Source organism: Eschrichtius robustus, chromosome 2, assembly GCF_028021215.1.
Source record: "Eschrichtius robustus isolate mEscRob2 chromosome 2, mEscRob2.pri, whole genome shotgun sequence".
NCBI classification, from domain to species: domain Eukaryota; kingdom Metazoa; phylum Chordata; class Mammalia; order Artiodactyla; family Eschrichtiidae; genus Eschrichtius; species Eschrichtius robustus.
The window spans coordinates 172150294-172171217 of record NC_090825.1 but is presented as its reverse complement, the minus strand read 5'-3'; the positions used below and the strand labels follow the sequence as shown (position 1 = coordinate 172171217).

The following is a 20924-nucleotide window of genomic DNA, read 5'->3' as shown; positions in this document are numbered from 1 at the left end:
ACAATACATGTAATAAGTAAATTACATAGTATGTTATGAGGTGATAAATGCTGTGAAAAAATAGAGCAGGATAAGGGAGTTTAAGAATCCTGAGGGGCTAGCAACTTTAAACAGGGGTGGGGTGGAGAGAAACACCAGGAGAAATGCTGAAAAGGTGAGATGTGATTAAAGACCTGAAGGATGTGAGGGACCTACGGATGTTTATGGGGAAAAAGTTCCAGGCATGGGGAACAGAAAGTGCAAAAGCCCTGAGGCTAGAGTTTGCCTGGTGTGTCCAGAAACAGCCGAGAGGCCAGTGTAGATGGAGCAGAGTGAGCCTGGGGGAGGGTGGGAGGAGGATGAGGACAGCAGGACTGTGTAAGCCTCTTGTTGAGGACTTTGACGTCTCCTCTGAGGGAGGTGAAAGCCATGGAGGGCTCTGAGCAGAAGAGGGACATGATCTGACTTGGGTTCTAACAGGCTCCCACAGGCTCAGATGGTAATAGCATTTATTAAGCACTTACTGCGTGCCAGACGCTGTTCTTCGAGAATTCAATATGGTCTGATCTCATTTCATTCTCATATGGAACCTGCAAGGATTATCATTCCATTTCACAGAGGTGAAACTGAGGCTTAGACAGTTTAAGTCACTGACCTACGGCCACACAGCAATAATTTGCAGCGCCTGGGTGTGACGGTGCAGCGAGCCGGCCTTCCCCTCCCGCAAGCTTTTAGATAGGGATTGCCGGCAGCAGAGCGCACTCATAATCGGGAGTTGCGTCTGTGTCCCTGTCTGTTTCTATTTCCACGCGTCCCTGTCTGTCTCTGCGCGCCTCTGCCTGCGCGTCCCCCATCTGTGCCCAAGCCGCCGTCTCGCTGCGCCCGGCCCCCGCACATCGGAGCTATTTCGGGTTTAGGCATAAAAGCCCAACAGCTCGGAGAAGACGCTTCCTCCTGCCCCCGACTCGGACCACGCGCCACATGCGGCCGGCTCTGGGAGCTCCCTGTCTTCTCTGAGGGATCCCCAAGCTGGAGAAGCCCCCGCAAGAGGACAGGTGGGGGCTGGGGCGACCCGGGCCGGAGGCTCTCGGCCCCCCAGTGGCCAATCCAGGCATTGACGCTGTTCAGAGCCCAGTCGCGCATCAGCTGTCGCTCTGGCAACAGACGGGTGACGTCACCGACAGGCAGTGCGTCAGCCACCTGCTGACGTCACGCCCCAGGAGAGGCAGTTGGCGAGGGGCGGGTGCGGATTCCATGCTCAACCGGCAGGGGGAGCCCCAGGGAGCTAACGGCGGATGCCTTCGGCCTGGTCCTGCAGGAGGCACTGGCTGGGGCCGACATGGCCCCTGAAGCCCCCAAGGCGCGCTAGTCTGGCGGGATGAAGAGGAGTCGCAGTGTCCTGTCGGTGGCCCGGACCGGTGACGAGGTGCGAGGGGCGGGGCCCTGGCTGGGGGCGGGGCTTGGGCTGCGACGGGGAGTAGGGAGCCCTCTACAGACCAAGACTGACTGCTCACTAAACCTGGCTTCACTTTCCCCCCAGGCAGCAAGGAGTCTTGTCCCCTTGTGCCTCAGTTTACTCCCTTGACTTCATTATTCTCCTGCTGCCCAAATTAAGGGCTCTCAGCCCAGGGATAGAAGGCAGGGTCTTCCAAGGGGCTTTCCAAATAGGGAGAGGATTGTAGGGTGGAGGGGAGGGTGCCGGGGGTGAGGCCTTAAGGGTCTCAGATATGAGGAGAGGGGGCCACAGACGTTTAGGCCAAGAGGGGGCTTCCTGGACGTGGAGGGTGGTGATGTGTTAGAGGGGTTTCACAGTGAAGGGCAGAGTACAGGCATGAGGGTCCAGAGCCCTGGCCGTCCAGTGGTTAAGAATCCGCGCTTCCACTGTAGGGGACACGGGTTCGATCCCTGGTCAGGGAACTAAGATCCGACATGCCGCGTGGTGCGCCCACACACACACAAAAAGAGAGGAAAAAAGGGAGTCCCACAAAAATTATGGCTGAGAACGGGCACCCTTCAGATGTAAGAGCTGAGAAGGGACCCTCTGTGGGAGGGATTAGTGAGTGGCTAAGACGTGAGAGGGGCACAGGAGCCTATATCCCCATCGGCCACTATCTCAGATGGTTAGGGAGGGACGTTACTGCAGGGAGGGGCTCAGAGCTGCCTGACCAGGCTGCACCCCTATCCCGCCCTTGTCACACCTCAGAGGCCGCGAGAGACCCCCGAGCCCGGCCGAGCCAACATGCTGGGGGCTGCCCTCCGACGCCCTCGCCGACGCCTCTCCACAGGCCCAGGCCTGGGCTGGGCTGAGCCTGAGCCCTTGGACACTGGGGTCCCTCTGCCATCACGGCCCACCACGCTGCCACTGCTGATCCCCCCGCGGATTTCCATCACCAAAGCTGACAGGTAGGCAGGAGGTGGACCAGGCTGGGAGGTGGGGTGGAGGAACAGGGCCACCTGGGCTAAGTCCAGCCACCAACCCTTTCCCGTGCTCTAGGCTCCTGGCTCCCTGTGTTTTGCAAAAGCAGCTGAAACTTCTCCTGGAGCCTGGTGGGTCAGGTTGTGACATAACCCCGCCCCCACAAGAGGCACCTCTTGCAGCCTCTAGGAACCCCTTCTTCCATTTTGCAGCTGCCTGAGTCAGCAAGGGGCAGGATTTCGGAAAGGGTTTCAACCCTCCAGTCCCCAACGATGCTCCCATAATCAGAGAGCTGGGACAGGCTAGGGAGTGAGCCTCCCACCAATCCGCCGTGCACCTCTATTTCCCTTTCTGAGAGGATGCAGTTTCTTCAAGGCCTTAAAAGGAGATGGTGGGACCCTGGAGGAGGTCTGGACTGGCATTTTTCTTTCTCCTGAGCTCAGCTTCACACTGCACTTCCTTGCTCGTTCTCATCTGGGGTCCTCGGAGGGCACTTCAACCCCCATCTTGGCCCAAGGATGAATTTGAAAGCCAGACAGCTGCCACTGTTCTCTGCAGCCTCAATCTCCCCACCCACCCCTTTGTCTACTCAATCGGAGGGCCCCAGGGTTTCTGCTTGGGTCATGGTACAATGGTTCATTTCCAAATGGGGGAGGAATTGACTGTCATTCCCCTCTCCAGTGGTCTAATGTACCCCCCCCCAAAAAAAAACAACAAAAAGAAAATTCCTCTAGCGTCTACCTGGTTCAGGCCACAGATCCAACTACCAGCTCTGGCCCACTGCCTTGGGCTTTCCTTTTTGTGCAGCCCCCGCTGTGACCTGACCCCACCCTCAACCCCACCCTGTGTTACCCCACCCAGAGCTTTGACAAGACAACAGCAACCCCCGCCCCCCGCCAAGAATTTCGTCCAGCCCAAGACCCTCAAGTGATCTGGGGAGGACTTCCAGCCCTTACCGATCCCCTAGAAGCCTTTTTGAGTATTCACTTGTGGGGAGGGTCCCTGAGAGAAGTTGGGGGACACAGTTCTGGCCTCTGGGACATCCAGCCGCTGCTAATGGGAGGGCGTTTCTGGCTCTGCGTTCGCCCACGCCTGGAGCCCCCTCTGGCGGGGAGAAAAGCGGCTGTGAGGGTTGGAGACGGGCTTTGTTTTTTTTTGTTTGTTTGTTTGTTTTTTTCAATAAGAACAGTGCGGAGGGAGGGCGGTGGCAGACGGCAAGGCTTGCCCGGGGGGAGCCCTTGAGGGGGGCGCGCGGGGGCGGGGCCTGGTTGCGCGTACTTGCACCCAAGCTGGTTAATCCGAGCGCGCAACGGCCGGGGGCGGGCCACTGGTGTGTGTGCTCTCCCCGTGCCCGGCAGCCACCGACACCAGGGCTCGGCCCGGGCCGGGGCGGGGGAAAGGGAGGGCGCTCGGATCCCGCTAGCTCTCTGCTCGCTCGCGCTCAGCGCGGCGCTGGGGGAGGCGGGAGCGTGAGTCACGGCGACTCCCGATTTAGGTGCCGGAAGGGGGGCTCTGCCGGCGGGGGCAGCGGGGAGGAGGCGCGGCTGTTTACTCGCCTGAAAAGGGCACGGGGATGCGTCCCGCGGCTGCCCGGGACCTGCCTCAGTTTACCTGCTGCAGAAGCGCTTTAGAAGGAGCAGCGATACACAGAGCGGTGGGCGGGCAGTCGGGGTATCAGAGCCGGGGTGTCCTCCTGGAGCCACACAGGAGCCAAAGGGACACACCCCACTAACACCTCAGAGTGGCCCCAGGCCGACCACACACACACCAACACACATTGACTCCCTCAGACACCACAAACAACAGAGGCGAATCGAGTGCACAGCTCCGCGAGCGCGGACCCACCACAGTACACACCCAATCGCGGGGGAACACAAGCACAGACCCCAGGCCACCAGAACAGACCCTGTAAGAGGCACACACCCTCCAAACAGGCAGCACACGTGCACACACTTCCTCCAGCCACAGACACGCAGATACACGCACAGCGAAATCCAGGTAAACAGGCAGACCGCAGCAGCCAACCACGTGCGCACACACACTTCGAGGAGACACCGAAAACACAGACATCCCTCGGAAGAGGCCACGTGCGCGCACCTCCCGCCCCGGACACACACCATCACCGTCCTCCGACCCACCAACAGGAGATTCCCCGAACACCGTCGCCGCCCGCTGCAGGGACCGCATCCGTGTTACCGGGACCACTTCCCACAAGCTCCCCCTGGCCAGGGGTAGCGAAGAGGACAAGCCAGCACTGGGCTCCGCCCCCACCATGATGGACGGACTGACTGACACACCGGCAACCAGTCGGGTGTCTCCTTCACGATCGGATTAACCGTTTAACTCCTTCGTGGCCGTGCGCGCCGCGGCTGAGGCAGGGCGCTCTGGAGAGAGCTGAGTTCCGGCGCCCCCTCCCCCCGGGAGCGGGGCTCTGCGTGGGCGGGAAGGGCCCCCTCCTTGGGTGGCTGCCCCCCACTGGCCCGGACGGAGGAGGAGGGGGGCGGTGCTGACAGCCGCGGCGGGCGGGGGGCGGGGAGAGGCGGGACGGGGCGGGGGAGACGGGGCTGCCTCCGAGCGGGACGCCGAGCGCGGAGAGCGCTGCCCCGCGTCAAGCAGAGCGCCAGGCGCTGACAGGAAGCCTCCGCGCCCGGCCCGGGGGCGATCGGCCCGTAGCGCCCCCGGGTCTCTCTCCGGGGCGCCATGGCCCCACAGAGGCCAGGCGCACTTGAGGGGCCCCGGGCGCGTCAGCTTGCGCGCAGCTGAACGGGGTGCAGCTTGGAGAGGGCCGGGGCCCCCTGGGGTGCAGGTGGGGGCTGCGGCCATGGAGCCCCCGGCAGTCCCCTCAGAGAGGAGCCTATCTCTGTCTCTGCCCGGGCCCCGGGATGGCCAGGCCACCCTGAAGCCGCCCCCCCAGCACCTGTGGCGGCAGCCGCGGACCCCCATCCGTATCCAGCAGCGCGGCTACTCGGACAGCGCGGAGCGCGCCGAGCCCGAGCGGCCGCCACACCGGCCCATAGAGCGCGCCGACGCCGTGGACACCGGCGACCGGCCCGGCCTGCGCACGTCCCGTATGTCCTGGCCCTCGTCATTTCACGGCTCCGGCACCGGCAGCGGCAGCGCGGGCGGAGGCAGCTGCAGGCGGTAAGACTCCGCGGCGGACGCGCGCGGAGCGGATAGGCGCGCAGAGAGGACGCAACTCGCCCCGCTGACCGCAGGGGGGCGCTGTGATGCGGGTGGGATCAGTGTGACTGACGGGGCTGGGGGGAGGAGTTCTACTGCGGGGGCGTCTGGGACCTGACCCCCGGTGGTGCACTGTACCCGAGACTTCCTACTGAAGATGATCTTGAGATCGATTTATGGGGGCGCCATGCTGCGTGTGCTATTAACGGGGTCTTGGTTGAGGGTTGCAGCTTTAGGGGTCTGTAGCCTTCGTCGGTGACAGTGCAGGACAGTGACTAGGCTGGGTGCCATTTGACGGGGCTGGATTCACTGTGTTTGGGGATGGCCTAGGGGTCAGTCTGTAGGGAGTGCCTGCGAGAACCACAATGCTTCCTGCAGGCTGGGGGGTTCCCAGGGACCTTCTAGAGTGGGGAGGACTGTATTGGGAGCGGGATTCATGGACTTGCCCTGCAGCTGGGGTCAGTAATCTAAAGGGGGCCTCTTGGGGGAGCCCTGTGTTGGGGGCCTGTGTGCTATGTCAGAGCCCCCCCTCAGGGCAGGAGTGTTAGGGTTCAGTAGCTGCCCAGAGGGAGAGAGAACAGTGTTCAGGGGGTGCACAGTCCCAGCACAGGGTGAGGGAGTCCCTGGCTCCCTAGGTAACAGTGTTAGTGATGAAGTGTGAGTTGGGTACCCTCTCACTGACCTGAGTTTGCTCCAGCTGTTGGGGATGGCCGGCTGTGGCCGCCTTGGCTGCATGCTCTGCCTGGGGTTCTGGGGTCCTATGATTGTGACAGCATAACTGTGTGTGTGTCCAGGATAGTATAGTTTGTGACATGTTGACTGTGTGCTCCCAGGACAGTGATTGTGCCAGTGTGACTTGTGTGCTTCAGGGACATGGTGATTGTGACAGTGACATCGAGTGCTCCTGGGACACAGTGATTTTGCTGGGTGACTCAGTGTGCCCCTGGGATGCTGTGATTGTGATGGGATGACTGTGTGTGCTACTGGAATACTATGATTGTGACAGCGTGGCCGTATGTGCTCCCAGGACATTGTGATTGTGTCCCTGACTGTAGGATGTGGTGATTGTCACAGAGTGACTGTGTCTGCTCCCAGGACAGTGATTGTGACAGAGTGACTGTGCGTGCTCCTAGGACAGTGATTGTGACAGCGTGTGTTTCTGGGATGCAGTGATGGTGGCACTGTGATGTATATATTCCTGGGGACACTGTGATTGAGACACTGTGAAATGTTCTCGGCTGCTTGTGTGCCCCGTGTCTGAGAGTTGGTGCTCTCACTTTCAGGGCGTGCACCCAACTCCCTGGCATGCTGTCCTCTAACCAGCTAGTGTTCCGATGGGGTCTGACTTTGTGTCCTGGTGACATGTGTGACTGATGGCTTTGACTGAGCGCTTCGCCTGACTCCCATGGATGCCCCTCTACTTGGAACACCACTGGGACAGTCAGATTCAGGCCTCTCCTGGAGTTCCTGAGGGAGGCCCCTCTAGGCTGGGACCCTACTATTTTAGCTCTCTCTGGAGATCTCCAGCAGGCACCACAGCCTCCAGGTCACCCACCCCCCTCCATTCGGGGCACTCCAGCACCCCTGCCCACCCCCAGGATGCAAGTGTCATGGATCCAGCACTCACAGCCTGCTGTTTCCCACAGGGAACTGGAGAGAGGCTGAAGGAAAACAAAGCTGGAATCAACAGGAAATGCCAAGACCAGGGGCAGTGCGCCAAACTGGCGCAGGTCACTGTCCTGAGAGACCCAAGAGGGGGCGGGGTGCAATAGGAACTGGGCATTAGTCCCTTTTTAGGCCCCAGGGACTCCCCCTACCCTGGTCTCTGTGGTGCTGACTCTCTGGGGACAGTGGCTGAGTGACAATCATCATCATTATCTTAGTGAGATCCATCTCATAATGGCTCACTCTTGGGCTCCATGCCAGGGACTTTTCCACACATCTTCATCCCTAGTGACCTGTGAGGTAAACTGAGGCCCAGAGGGGCAAAGCCCTTTCTCCTTCTTTTTTTTTTTTTTTTTTGGCCGCGCCACATAGCATGCAGGATCTTAGTTCCCCTTAACCAGGGATTGAACCGTGCTCCCTGCAGTGGAAGTGCGGAGTCTTAACCACTGGACTGCCAGTGAAGTCCCCCCTTCTCCTTCTTATCCAAGTTCACACAACCAGGAAATGGCAGGCAGAGCTGAGATTCCAGCACAGGTCCCATCTGATGCCTGTGTGTCCTGGCACAAGTGTCTTGCCCTCTCTGAGCCCCAGTTTTCCCATCCGTAAAGTGAGGTTGTTGTTGTCACTGCCCTGTGGGGGTCATTTCGAGAGTTCTGCGAGCTTGGGGATGTGTGTAAAGGACTTCACACAGCGAGTGCTTGGTAGTCACTCAGGGACCCGAGAATTTGGGAGAGGAGGTGGGGCCTCCGTAGACCCTGCTCCTGTAGGGTGGGAAGGAAAAACAGGAACCTCAACCACATCCCAGCAGGGGCTCAGGTTTCTGTTTCACTGTGGGCCTGCGTAGCCTCCAGTGGCTGTGGCCGGAGGGAGGGCACTGGTGCCAGCATCCTCCCCCCACCCCCAGGCAGAAGGAGGAACGAGAAACTGAAAGGCCTCTAATGGGAACTCACTTCTTAGGAATGAGCATTCTGCCAGCCCAGTTCTCCAGAAAGGGTGCACACACAGGGGGTTCCAGTGCTATCCACGTTAGAGTTCATGCAGCCACCAGAAAGGGGATCCAGAGAGCCCTCCAGACTTGAATCAAAGGAACCTCCAAAGAGAGGGCACTGTCCCCCCGTCTGAGATGGCATCTGAACCCCCCCCTCCAGACCTGGGGATGTAAGAGCCTGCGCTCCCGGCTCCCTGTGGGGCTGAGTCACGGCACCGCCACAATCTGTCAAAAGGCAGATGGAGCGGGAGGAAGAGAAGGACTCTGGTGGTGAGGTGGGGAGACTTGCCTGAACTGGGGGGCGAGGCCAACGTACCGACCCCTTTTGAACCCCCAGACTCTCCCCACCGAGGGAGGCTCTGCCTGGCCCCAGGAGGAGGTGGATACCGGACTGGGGTCTCTCTCTGGCCCGTGGTCTCCACTGGGGTCTTCGCCTCCCCCAGTCCCTGGCGCTCCCACATCCCTGCGTGTGTATCGGGAGTAGGTCTCTCCTCGCGCCCCTCCCTCCGCACGCCCTCTGCTGGGTGACAAGAAAGGCACAGGCTGAGTGTGCGCTCGGAGTCCGGACCTGCCTCCGGAACTCTCGTCCCCTAGCAAAGTCGCCGCCGCCAGTCACTGCCGCGGCGCCCCGTATTATTCATGTTTATTGAGCGCCCCGGACAGCGGGCGCCAGGCCGGCCGACCGCGGGCTGCGGATGAGGTCCTCGCCCACCCGGGGTTGGTACCAGGCCGCTACTTCCATCCTCCACCTTCAGCCGAGCGTGGTGGAGACGGCCGCCTGGCGGATGGAGAGGAACTTGGCGGAAAAGTTGAGGACGCGGAGTTCCCCTCTCGCCTCCGCGCGCGCTTGCCCAAGCCAATGCCCATGCCAGGGCCTCCCAACACCAACCTGCGTTTTAACTCCCGGCATCTTTGGCTTTCCATTCCTGCCGAGGAAACCGAGACACAAGTGATTTGCCTAAGGTCACACAGCGAGGAAGGAATTGGGGTTAAAAACCAGGTCTCCTCGACTGCAGACCAGTGGGTGAGATTCAGATTGTAGCCCTGTCCGCTGACTCGCTGTGTGACCTGGGGCCAGCATCATGCCTCTCTGGCCCTCAGTTTCCTGGTCAGTAAGCCGGGCTGAATAAGATCTGCCCACCCCCCCGGGCTGCGGTAAGGCTGAGATAGCCGACATTGGGGCTGGGCAGCAAGGAGCTGGTGTTTTGAGAACTGCACTTCCTCAAAATGCACTTCCTCAGCAGAGAGAAAGGGGGCGTCCCCCAAACCACAAACCCGGGTTCTGGCTGCCAGCGTGCCCCCTCTTTCAGCAGTAACAGATGGACTGCAAGCTCCTCTGAGTTGCAGGAAACTAGGGCTTTCGGCCTGGGAGAACTGCAGATCGGCAGGGTGAGGGCAGAGTTTTGGGGGGCATCTGAGCCCACTGTTTTCACTCCTGAGTAAGAGCCCAAATCCAGCCTTTGCCCTTGACTTGCTGTGTCACCTTGGGAAAGGAATTCACCTGTCTGAGCCTCAGTTTCCTCTTCTGCAACAGGGCCATTCATTCCAAAAACATTGACTGAGTGGGACTTCCCTGGCAGTCCAGTGGTGAAGACTCGGCGCTTCCACTGCAGGGGGCGTGGGTTCGATCCCTGGTCGGGGAGCTAAGATCCTGCATGCCCTACATCGCGGCCAAAAAAATCCAAAAATAAAACAAAAAACAAAAAACATTGATTGAGCATCTTCAAGCTGTGGTGAAGACTGAAATGGACCCAGTTCCCGCCGTCCTGGAGTTCTCAGACTAGTGAGTGAGGAAGAAATAAGGAAAGGCATTCAATAATTATAGATGGTGACACATGGGATGTGAAGAAAAGAGGGACCTTGAGGTCAGGGAATGCCTCTCTGAGGAGGTGACATTTGAGCAGAGACCTAAATGAAGCGAGAGAAGATGCTATGTGGGTGTCTGAAGGATGAGGTTGACAAGCAGAGGGAATAGCAGGTGCAGAGGTTCTGAGGTGGGAACCTGTCTCATATGTTGGAGGAATAGCAGGGAGGCAAGTGTGACTGGGGCAGAGTGAGCAAGGGGTGCTGGGAGGAAATGGGGCACAGAGGTGATAGGGCAGCTCATGTAGGGCCTTGTAGATCATGGTCAGGGTTGGCTTTAGACATCAGTTTATATCTGACTTCAGGGGGCCAGAAGGAAACTGAACCGTGAAGGCCCTTTTGGCCAGAATTCCAGTCTCTGAAGTCAGACAACTCAACTTGTAATCGAGGGAATTCCCTGGTGGTCCAGTGGTTAGGACTCGGCGCTCTCACTGCCGGGGTTCAATCCCTGGTTGGGGAATTAAGATCCTGCAAGCCACGTGTCGTGGAAAATAATAATAATAATAATAATCAACTCATAGTCGAGCTGTGCTCCTTCCAGGCTGAGTGACCCTGGCCAAGTCACTTCCCTCTCTGGGCCTCAGCTTCCCCGTCTCTGAAATGGGTCTAGTATGAACCCTATTCCCAAAGTCTGATGTGAGGAATCAGCAAAACAATGCAGGGAACCCTGAGAGCAGGTAAATACAAATGCCCTTCCTTTCTGTTTGTACCTGACTGAGGGGTACCGGTGGCCAGGGCATGGGTCTTAGTGGGTTTAGAGCAACAGTTCTCAACCAGGGGCAATTCTGCCCCCCAGGGAACATGTGGCAATTGCTGGAGACTTTTTTTTTTTTTTAATTAATTTATGGCTGTGTTGTGTCTTTGTTTCTGTGCAAGGGCTTTCTCTAGTTGTGGCAACCGGGGGCCACTCTTCATCGCGGTGCGTGGGCCTCTCACTATCGCGGCCTCTCTTGTTGCGGAGCACAGGCTCCAGATGCGCAGGCTCAGTAATTATGGCTCACGGGCCCAGTTGCTCTGCAGCATGTGGGATCTTCCCAGACCAGGGCTTGAGCCCGTGTCCCCTACATTGGCAGGCGGATTCTTAACCACTGCGCCACCAGGGAAGCCCCGCTGGAGACATTTTAGTCGTCGTGACTGAGGGGGTGCTACTGGCATCTAGTGGAGAGGAGCCAGGGATTCTGCCACTGCTACTATCTCACAGGACTGCCCCCCAGGACAAAGGATCATCTGGTGCTAAATGTCAATGGTGCCAATGTTGGGAAGCCCTGCATTCCCAACAAGGCGACATCACCTCCAACGGGGTGAAATTTGGTTCTTGGGATGGAGGTGTGAAAAAAAGCTTACTTTTATGTATAAAGCCCAGATAAACACCCAGTACATAAATAGATATACAACATGTCTATGGCATTAACATTTCATGGAGGAGGCAACTTGGGGGTGGGTGGGGAAGGGAGCGTCTAAAAAAGCACTCGGGGGGATGATTGTGAAATAAAGGGAGACAACCACTGGTCTAGAGCCTGGCTCAGCCACTCATTGGCTCTGTAACCTTGAGCAGATTGTTTCTCTCCAAGACTCAGTTTTCCCATCTGTAAAATGGGACAATAGTGGCACTTGATGGGCATTTTGTGAGAATTAAATGAGATCATAGGTAGAGGCGGTAAATGCACAGGAAGCATTCTGAAGGTTAGCTGCTATGTCATCATTATCATCATCACCATCATCTGTATCCTCTGTCTAGTGCATGGCTTGCACATTATAAGCTCTCCATAAATGTTTTGTCCAATAATAATAGTCGTAGGTAGATAGTTCTTTGGGCCATGAGTCCACCATCTTCTCGGTCTGCTGGCTTTCCGAATAAAGTCACGATTCCTTGCCCCAACATCTTGGCACTCAATTTATTAGCCTGTCGTGTGGCAAGCAGTACGAGCTTGGACTTGGTAACAAATTTTGGTGCAGCCAGCCAGGAGCCTTGCTGCCCTGGTTGGGGAATTTTCAGGTAAGGCCCTAGCAGCTGCTAGGACCACTTGTCCTGAGAATTAGTCCTTCAAAATTCCTCAAAGCAGCACCAGCTGCCTCAGCGCTTGGTGGTTGGAGCAAATTAAAAAAAAAAAAATCGTAACTAACACTCAGTGAGCGCTTACTATGTACAGGCACTTTTCTGAGCCTTTTACGTGTCCATCCATGAGGTATGTAGTGTTATTTTACCCATTTTACAGGTAGGAAAACTGAGGCTCAGTGAAATGAAGTGACTGGGTCAAGGTCAAATGGATAAGAAGCGCCGGAGGCTGGACTCAAGCCTAGGTCATCCAACTTTGGGCCCCTTGACATGGGAGCCAACAGGTAGAGAGGGAAAGATATTCACAGAGGCAATTTAGATTTAAAGTAGAGATTTGCCCCATTTTCTTATTTTAAACAATTTTCTCCCCCTTCCCTAACCCCAAAGAGCTGTAGACAGGAGGGATAGGCTCTGGAATTATAACTAGCTAGCTGACTTTATTCAAGAATCTTCATCTCTCTGAGTCTCAGTTTCCCCATCTGTGAGAGGGGATAATATGCCCCTCACAAAGTCACAGTGGCTGGGCATGCAGTCACCACCACTGGGCCCCACAGAAGTCAGTGCCGAGGGAAGGTTGGGTTCTTGGAGCCACCTCATGAGCTGTGGGGCCCCCAATTCTAAGAGGTGCCTCAGAGAGGTGCCTCATGCTAAGGAGTGGGAGGACTGGGGGATTCTTAGGAGTGTCTAGGGGCTGTGAGCACACTCCAAGCTTCTAGGGGTGTCTAAGACTTATAAGGCATGTCTCAGAGCCTGTGGGGGGGGCATTCTGGGGATGCCCCAAGGACTGTGAGTACATCTTGGATTCTGGGGGTAGCCTAGGGTTGTAGGCCTGTCTTAGGAGCTGTGGAGGAATCTAGTTGTGCCCCTGGGATCTATGGGGGGCACCCCAGGATTTTGGTGGCATCCCCATGGTTATGGGAATATCCCCTGAGTCCTAAGGCACCCCTGAGGTAATGTTGGGTTCTCTGCACTTCTGGGGGCATCTCAGGAATGCTGTGGAGCTACTGGGGGAGGGGATCTGAGGGATTGTGGAAGCATTCCTGAGGTCTGTAAGGGACCCCAGGATTTGGGGGGGCCCTCACGGAGATCTGTGGGAATGCTCTGTGGCTGTGGGGGATTCTTGGGGTGTTTGGAGGGTCTCTGCATGACTCAGAGATGGTGGGAGTGCCCCAGGAGATTTGGGGGACATCTGAGGAAACATAGTGGTTGTCCTGGGATCTGAAGGGGTTTCTCGTGGACTCTCAGAGCACTTCTGGCATTTGTGGGTACATCCTGGGATTGTTGGGGTGCCTCTGGAGTTTGTGGGCATGTTTCAGTAACAATGAGGGGACATCTGGGGAGCTGTGAGAGTGTCCGGTGTCTATGGGAGCCTCTCAGAGCACCTTTGGATTTTGTGGGGGAACCCAGGGATTTGGGGGGTACCTCTGGGTTGTGTGAGGACAGCTCAGGGATAGTAGGGGCACTCCTTGGGATTGTGGAGATCTCAGTCTGATGGACTCTGGGGATGCCCCTGAGGTCTGTGGGACGTCTCAACATCGTGGAAGCTGTGTGTGTGTGAGAGCACCCCAGAGATCTGGGGGCATCCCAGGTGTTTGTAGAGATGCTTCCGGCGATTGTGAGGACGTCAGAGGGACTGCGGGGGGACCCTGGCGTCTGTGGGGTGTCCCCGCCGCGGCCGCGTGGGGGCCCCTGGCCCGCCCCGCCCCAGGGGCGGCCCCAGCGCGTAGCCGGAAGGGCCGAGGCGGCCGGGAGGGGTGGGGCCCGTGGTCCCGCGGGTAGGGCGGCCGGCCTGCTTGGGCCGCGCGGGGCGGGCGGCGCTGTTCCCCAGCGCCCGCCGAGGCCGGGCCGCTCTGCGGCCCCCCACGCCCCACGCCAAAGCCATGGCGCGGCCGCGCGGCCTGGGCCGCATACCCGAACTGCAGCTGGAGGTCTTCCCGGCGGCGGCAGCGGCGGCCACCGAGGACGAGGCGTTCCTACCCGAGCCCCCGGCCCCGCGCGCGCCCCGCCGCCCACGATCGCCACCTTCCTCGCCTGTCTTCTTTGCCAGCCCGTCCCCAACTTTCCGCAGGCGCCTTCGGCTTCTCCGCGGCTTTCAGGATTTCGGTCGCCAGGCGTGGGCCGGGTAAGTGCGCGCTGGTGTCTGTGGGTTCGAGTCCCCCCTGGCCATCAGGCGCGCGCCAGGGTCTGGGGTTCGTAGCTGGCTCTGTCAGCCTCACTTTTTTTCTTCCGTCACAGGGCAGCGATAAAAATCAAGTCTGCTCGCCAGGGTTGCCGTGGAGACATCTGATAAGGCATGCAGTAGGCGCTCAATAAACGCTATGTTCCTCCCACTTTCTGTGCAGACCTGAAGCTGCGGTCAGGCTTTGGGGGAGTGAAGCCAACCTGCCATCCAGGGTGATCTGGGGACGTGTGTTCAGTTGTGTTATCTTTAGTCTACAGGCCTGTGAAATGGGGCCAGCGCTGCCCTCTGGGGGTTGCCTTGCCAGGAGGCGCTGGAATATTACCGCGTGCACCGAGCAAGGAGGGCAAATGGAAGTTCCCTTCCTGGCCAGACCCGGGGTGGGCCGCGGGGGCGGGCAGCCTGGGGGTGAGGAGCCTGGAGGCCACATCCGGTCTGGCTTTCCAGTGTCCGTTTATCTTGGAAACAGAGGTTGGCGGTCCGGAGGTAGGCACTGGCTGGCTTCGGGGGCTTCTCCGGAGCCCGGAGAGGTCCTCTGGTTGCCCTTCTCCTCGCTACTCTCCGCGTGCACTTGTTTAGAACCTGAGTCCGGAGACACAGGCTGAGAGAGGGCACTGCAGGGACAGTACGCGGGCCCGCGTCCGGATTTGGGGACGAGATCGGGGCGGGAAGACATAAGGAGGAGGGGTCGAGGCCCCCAATTCTGGGAGGCCCGCGTGGGGTCGGGAAGGGTGTGTGTGTGGGGGGGGAAATCAGTGCCTGTCTCCGGTTTCTCTCTGTGTCTCTGTCTTCACCCCTGCCTCTCCTGTCTCTGTTACGCCGCCCCCACGCCCCCAACTCCACCTCCCCCGCATCCATCGTCCCTCCCCCGGGTTTTTGTCACCGGACCCCGCACTGCGCCCGCGGGCAAGTCGTCCCCCCCCAGGACGCACGGCGTTCGGAGACCTCCAGCGGGCCCAGCTCGACGTCAGGGAAGGGGTGGAAAAGGCGGGGCCAGGGGAGGGCTCGGAACCCGGGAAACCGGAGCCCGGGGCACCCTCCGAGGCCCGGGGGAAGGGAGGCAGGCGGGAAGTATGCGCAGAGTTCCGCAGGGCCCCCGCAGGAGGAGGCAGGCGCGGAGCCCGCCCAGGCGCTGCGGACGAGGGGACGCCCGAACGCCCGGGGCCGTCCCTGGGGGGAGTCACCGGGAGGGCGGGTGTGGAGGCGGCGCCGGCGGCGGCCGCAGACACCTAGGGCCTGGAGAGCAGTGCGCGCCACACCACCGTGCAGCCGTCCCCATGCGCGCCCCGACGGTGCTTGGCACTCATGCGCTCCAGTGCAGCACGCCGGGCCCGACCCCGGCCCCCTGCCCTGGCACTGCCCCCCGCGGGCCCTGAGTCCCTGGTCCACTTCTCCTTCAGCGACGAGGACACCTGTTGGTACCCTCCAGGCAGATCTGTCAGGTGGGTGGCCTCTGGCCAGTCCCCTCCTTTGCCACCGGAGGGCTCTGGCTGCTTTGTGTGGGGGGGGGGGTGGGGGGTGGGGGAGCAATCTGCCTTGCGGGGAGTCCCCAAAGTGGTTTACAGGATCTGTCTGGTCTGGAGCCTCACCCCCTTCCCTGGCCCTAAACTGTCTGGATGCCACTGAGGGCTTCCTGCAGGTGGTGCCCCCCCCCAGAATGGGTGCTGGGTCCTGCCCCCTTCCTGCTTACCCAAGATGGGATCCCTTCACCCTCTTTGTGCCCCAAATCTGGGCTTCTGGCATTCACCGTAGCAGCAAATATGGGTGTCCCGCATCACCCAGGCTCCACTCCCGGGCTACTGGCCTCAAGCCACGTCCCTCCGGCCCTGCTCTGCTCAGTGCCTCCAGCCTTACTCTCCCTTCTTCCTTGCTGGGGCTGCCAGGATGAAAACCAAGCTGGGGTGGGGGTGGGGAGGAGGTTCCTGCTGGAACTCCTGGGGGTATTTAGAATCAGCTGGACCGCGCTGAGGCAGAGAAGTGGTCTTTAGGTTCTCAGAATTCTCAGGGTGCTCCAGCCTTGTACCTGCTCCCCTGCACCAGTCCCTTCAGACACCCAGACACGCACATGCTCTCCCACATGGATACACACACTCCACATATGCAGCTACATAGGACACAAACACAGACACACCCACACCCAGGGTAATCGAGGTCACCTGGTGTGTACTGTGCTAGGCATGGGTCTTCTGGCTGATGGGGCCAAAAAGAGAACCCCACAGGTGACCCATGGCCGTGGTGACAAACACCACAGAAACCCTGGTCTCACACAGCCTCGCATACACTGCGCTGACCCCAGGAACACACTGTCACTGCAACACACACCCAGGCCCGATTCCCACCTGCACATGGCCACACACAGGAGCTTTCATACCTCATACCCACTGAGGAGTCAGGGCCGCCCATGTGCAGCACAAAGGTACCCTCTCCCAAGGTCATACAGACCACAGACACAGACATAGATACACAGATTCACACAGGCACCACCAACACCCAGACCCCGCTCACACACACACACACGTACAAATCCACACAGACAACTCTATGCACACAGGGGCTCCTGAGCGTGCACACACACCCCGACTCACACATACACAGACCCTCCTTGCACACCCAGCCCCAAAAACTGCCGTGTCACCTGGCACCACGCGCCCTCCTGGCAGACACACACCAGCGCCCGCCCCCAACCTCCGTGTGACCTTCACAAAGCAAATGCCAGGCCTTTCCATGAAGCCTGCCTGGCACCTCCTACAAGGCAGTCAGGTGGAGTGGGGCAGGGAGCCCAGGGAGATGCCAGGCCTGCCTGGGGGAGACAGACACCCAGTGATTTACTGGGCAGCCTTGTAGCCTGGCTGCCCTGGTTCAAATCCTTGCTTTACCACTAGCCAAGTTACTCATCCTGTTTGTGCCTCAGTTTCTTTCTCTGGAAAATGGGGCATCAGTACACATCCAGGCATAGCAGAGTGCCTAGCATGTGACATTCAGTAGCAGTTGGCTACTTTCATTGTTATGATCTTTACCAACTGGGATGTGTCCCCTTTCCTGGCTACCCCCCTCCCCTGCTTGTTTCTTTCCCATCGGCCCCTGCAGCAGAACTCTCTGAAGCCTGGATCTGCCCCTGGGCTGCACAGTCCTGCAGAGGCCCAATTTGATGCTCTGGGAGCCCAGGTGGGCAGGCCTCGGGGCCCCAGGGGGGTGGAGGCAGGTAGCAACTTCAACTGAGAATGCCATCAAGTGGTCAGCCTGTCCAAAGGGGAGTCTTGGGCAAGTCGTTTCCTTTGTGATGAAGTGTCTGGGTGTGTGGCTGTGCTGTCAGTGCCTGTCGACTGCCCTTGACTCTGGTTTGTGGCTTCAGGTCCCATTGGGACATTGCTGGAACAGCCTCTAGCCTGACTTTGGCCACCCTGAGCAGTGGTAGGTCAGGGAGGGGTGAGTCCCCACAGCTCTGGAGTTTGGTTCTGAGGGGTAGCTGAGACCCCCCCCATACACACACACACACACACACACACACAAACACACACACACACAAACACACACACACACAAACACACACACTCAGGCTGCAGTTCAACAGGCCCGATTCTCTCTCCTCTGCCCTTCCACAGCCCAGGGGACATTCGCTCCTGGAAGCACAAACAGCAGGGCCCCAGGGAGCCTCTTCTTCCCATCCCAGCCTCTGGGCTCCTGCTTACGTGAGCTGAGTCCCCTGGGGCTGCAGGATCTGCCAGCAAGGCTAGTCGGGCGCCCTCTGGACTTGGGTCTCACCTTCCTCCAACGAACTGTGGCTTCAGTTCCTGGGGCGGGGTTGAGGTCCTCAGTATGGAGCTATGTTCCTCTCCCCTCCACAGGGCGTCTCAGCAGAGCCATAACGTCCACGCTGGGCCTTGGGAGACAGGACATGGTCCGCAGGCAGCAAGGCCACCAACCCCTCGCTGCCTCTCTGCACCTCAGCCTCCTCATTGACCCAGGACGTTAACAGAACCCAACTCACAGAGTTAGTGGGAGACCTCATTGGGTTCACGTGTACAAAGCACTTCGATAGTGCCAGGCACACGGCAGATACTGAATAAGTATCTTGTTATTATTACTATAAACTTAAAGGATCTAACCTGGCACCCAGTACACAGCAGGTGCTCAATAAATGGGCATTATCACCAAAGGCCCAAGCTCATGATCTAAGAGTATTTTCATTCCTGAGTGGTTTTTTTTTTTTTTTTGGCTGCGTTTGGTCCTCGTTGCTGCGTGCGGGCTTTCTCTCTAGTTGCGGCGAGCGGGGGCTACTCTTCATTGCAGTGCAGGGGCTTCTCACTGCGGTGGCTTCTCTTGTTGTGGCGCATGGGCTGTAGAGCGCAGGCTCAGTAGTTGTGGCGCACGGGCTTAGTTGCTCCGCGGCATGTGGGATCTTCCCAGACCAGGGCTCGAACCCGTGTCCCCTGCATTGGCAGGCGGATTCTTAACCACTGTGCCACCAGGGAAGTCCCTGAGTGTTTTTTTTTTTAAATTTACTTAAAAAAATTAACATAAAGTAAAATTCACCTTGTTTTTGGCTGTGCTGCGCAGCTTGTGGGATCTTAGTTCTGTGACCAGGGATCGAACCAGGGCCCTGGCAGTGTAAGCGCAGAGTCCTAACCACTGGACTGCCAGGGAATTCCCAAAATTCAGCCTTTTTAGTATATATTGCATAAGGGTTTTTTTTTAATTGTGGTAAAATATGCATAATAAAATTTACCATTTTAACTTGAGTGTGCAATTCAGTGTCATTAAGTACAACCACATTGTTGTGCAACCATCACCACCATCCATCTCCAGGATTTTTTCATCTTCCTAAGCTGAAACTCTGTCCCCATTAAACACTAACTCCCCATTCCCACTCCCTCAGCCCCTGGCACCCACCATTCTACTTTCTGTTTCTATGAATTTGACTCCTCTAGGGACCTCATGTAAGTGGAATTGTACAATATTTGTCCTTTTGTGTCTGGCGTATTTCATTTAGCGTAATGTTTTCAAGGTTCATTCATGTTGAAACATGCGTCAGAATTTCCTTTCTTTTTAAGGCTGAGTAATATTTTGTTGTATATATATACCACATTTTCTTTATTCACCCATTAATGGGCATTTGAGTTGTTTCTACCTTTTGGCTGTTGTAAATAATGCCGCTATGAACATTGGTGTACAAGTATCTGTTTGAGTCCTGCCATTCAATTCTTTGGGGTGTATATACTTAGGAGTAGCTTTGCTGGATCACATAGTAATTCTGTATTCAAGTTTTTGAGGAGCTGCCAAACTCTTTTCCGCACTGGCTTCACCATTTTGTATTCCCACCAGCAGTGCACAAGTATTCCAATTCCTCCACATGCTCCCCAATTTTCTTTTTCTTTTTTTAAATAATAGCTATCCTAATGGGTATGCAGTGGTATCTCATTGGGATTTCTTTTTATATAAATTTATTTATATTTGACTGCGTTGGGTCTTCATTGCTGTGCGCGGGCTTTCTCTAGTTGTGGTGATCGGGGGCTACTCTTCGTTGCAGTGCGCGGGCCTCTCATTGCGGTGGCTTCTCTTATTGTGCAGCATGGGTTCTAGGCGCGTAGGCATCAGTAGTTGTGGCATGTGGGCTCAGTAGTTGTGGCACACAGGCTTAGTTGCTCTGCGGCATGTGGGATCTTCCCGGATCAGGGGTCGAACCCGTGTCCGCTGCACTGGCAGGCAGATTCTTAACCACTGCGCCACCAGGGAAGTCCCTCTCATTGGGGTTTTGATTTGCATTTCCCTAATGACCAATGGTGTTGAGCATCTTCTCATGTGTTTATTGTCCATCTGTATATCTTCTGTGAAGAAATGTTTATTTAAGTGCTTTCCCACTTTTTTTTTTTTTTTTTGGCCACGCACGTGGCTTGTGGGATCTTAGTTCCCCAATGAGGGATCAAACCCGGGCCCTCAGCAGTGAGAGCATGGAGTTCTAACCACTGGACCACCAGGGAATTCCCTCCCACTTTTTTTTTTTTTTTTTTTTTATTTATTTATTTATTTTTGGCTGTGTTGGGTCTTCGTTTCTGTGCCAGGGCTTTCTCCAGTTGCGGCGAGCGGGGGCCACTCCTCATCGCGGTGCGCGGGCCTCTCACTATCGCAGCCTCTCTTGTTGCGGAGCATAGGCTCCAGACGCGCAGGCTCAGTTAATTGTGGTTCACGGGCCCAGTTGTTCTGCGGCATGTGGGATCTTCCCAGACCAGGGCTCGAACCCGTGTCCCCTGCACTGGCAGGCGGACCCTCAACCACTGCACCACCAGGGAAGCCCCCTCCCACTTTTTAATTGGGTTGTTTGTTTTGTTGTTGTTGTTGTTGTTGAGTTTTAAGAGTTCTTTATATAGTCTAGAACATTAATCCCTTGTCAAATATGTGATTTGCAAAAACATTCTCCCAGGACTTCCCTGGTGGTCCAGTGGTTAAGACTCCATGCTTCCACTGAAGGGTGCACAAGTTCAATCCCTGGTCGGGGAACTAAGATCCTGCATGCCCCGTGGTGCAGGCAAAAACAAGCAAACAAACAAAAACACTATTTAAAAAAATGTTCTCCCATTCTGTGGATTGCCTTTTCACTCCC

The 20924-nt window shown here is 57.3% G+C and overlaps 1 protein-coding gene across 5 annotated transcripts in view; it reads left to right on the top strand.

Annotated features, from left to right (window-relative positions):
* The first annotated feature begins 1335 nt into the window (after positions 1–1335).
* Positions 1336–20924, top strand: part of PDE4A (phosphodiesterase 4A) — a 42340-nt gene continuing 22751 nt past the window's right edge. The window contains exons 1-2 of one of the 5 annotated variants that reach the window (XM_068537009.1): positions 1336–1405; positions 2183–2382. In XM_068537009.1, coding sequence (XP_068393110.1) covers positions 1358–1405; positions 2183–2382 — 248 coding nt within the window. In that variant the 5' untranslated portion in view covers positions 1336–1357. Of the gene's footprint in view, positions 1406–2182; positions 2383–5216; positions 5537–13949; positions 14270–14783; positions 14813–15607; positions 15769–20924 lie in introns of those variants that run through there. The other 4 variants (XM_068537005.1, XM_068537006.1, XM_068537008.1 and 1 more) reach the window with 4 other exon arrangements.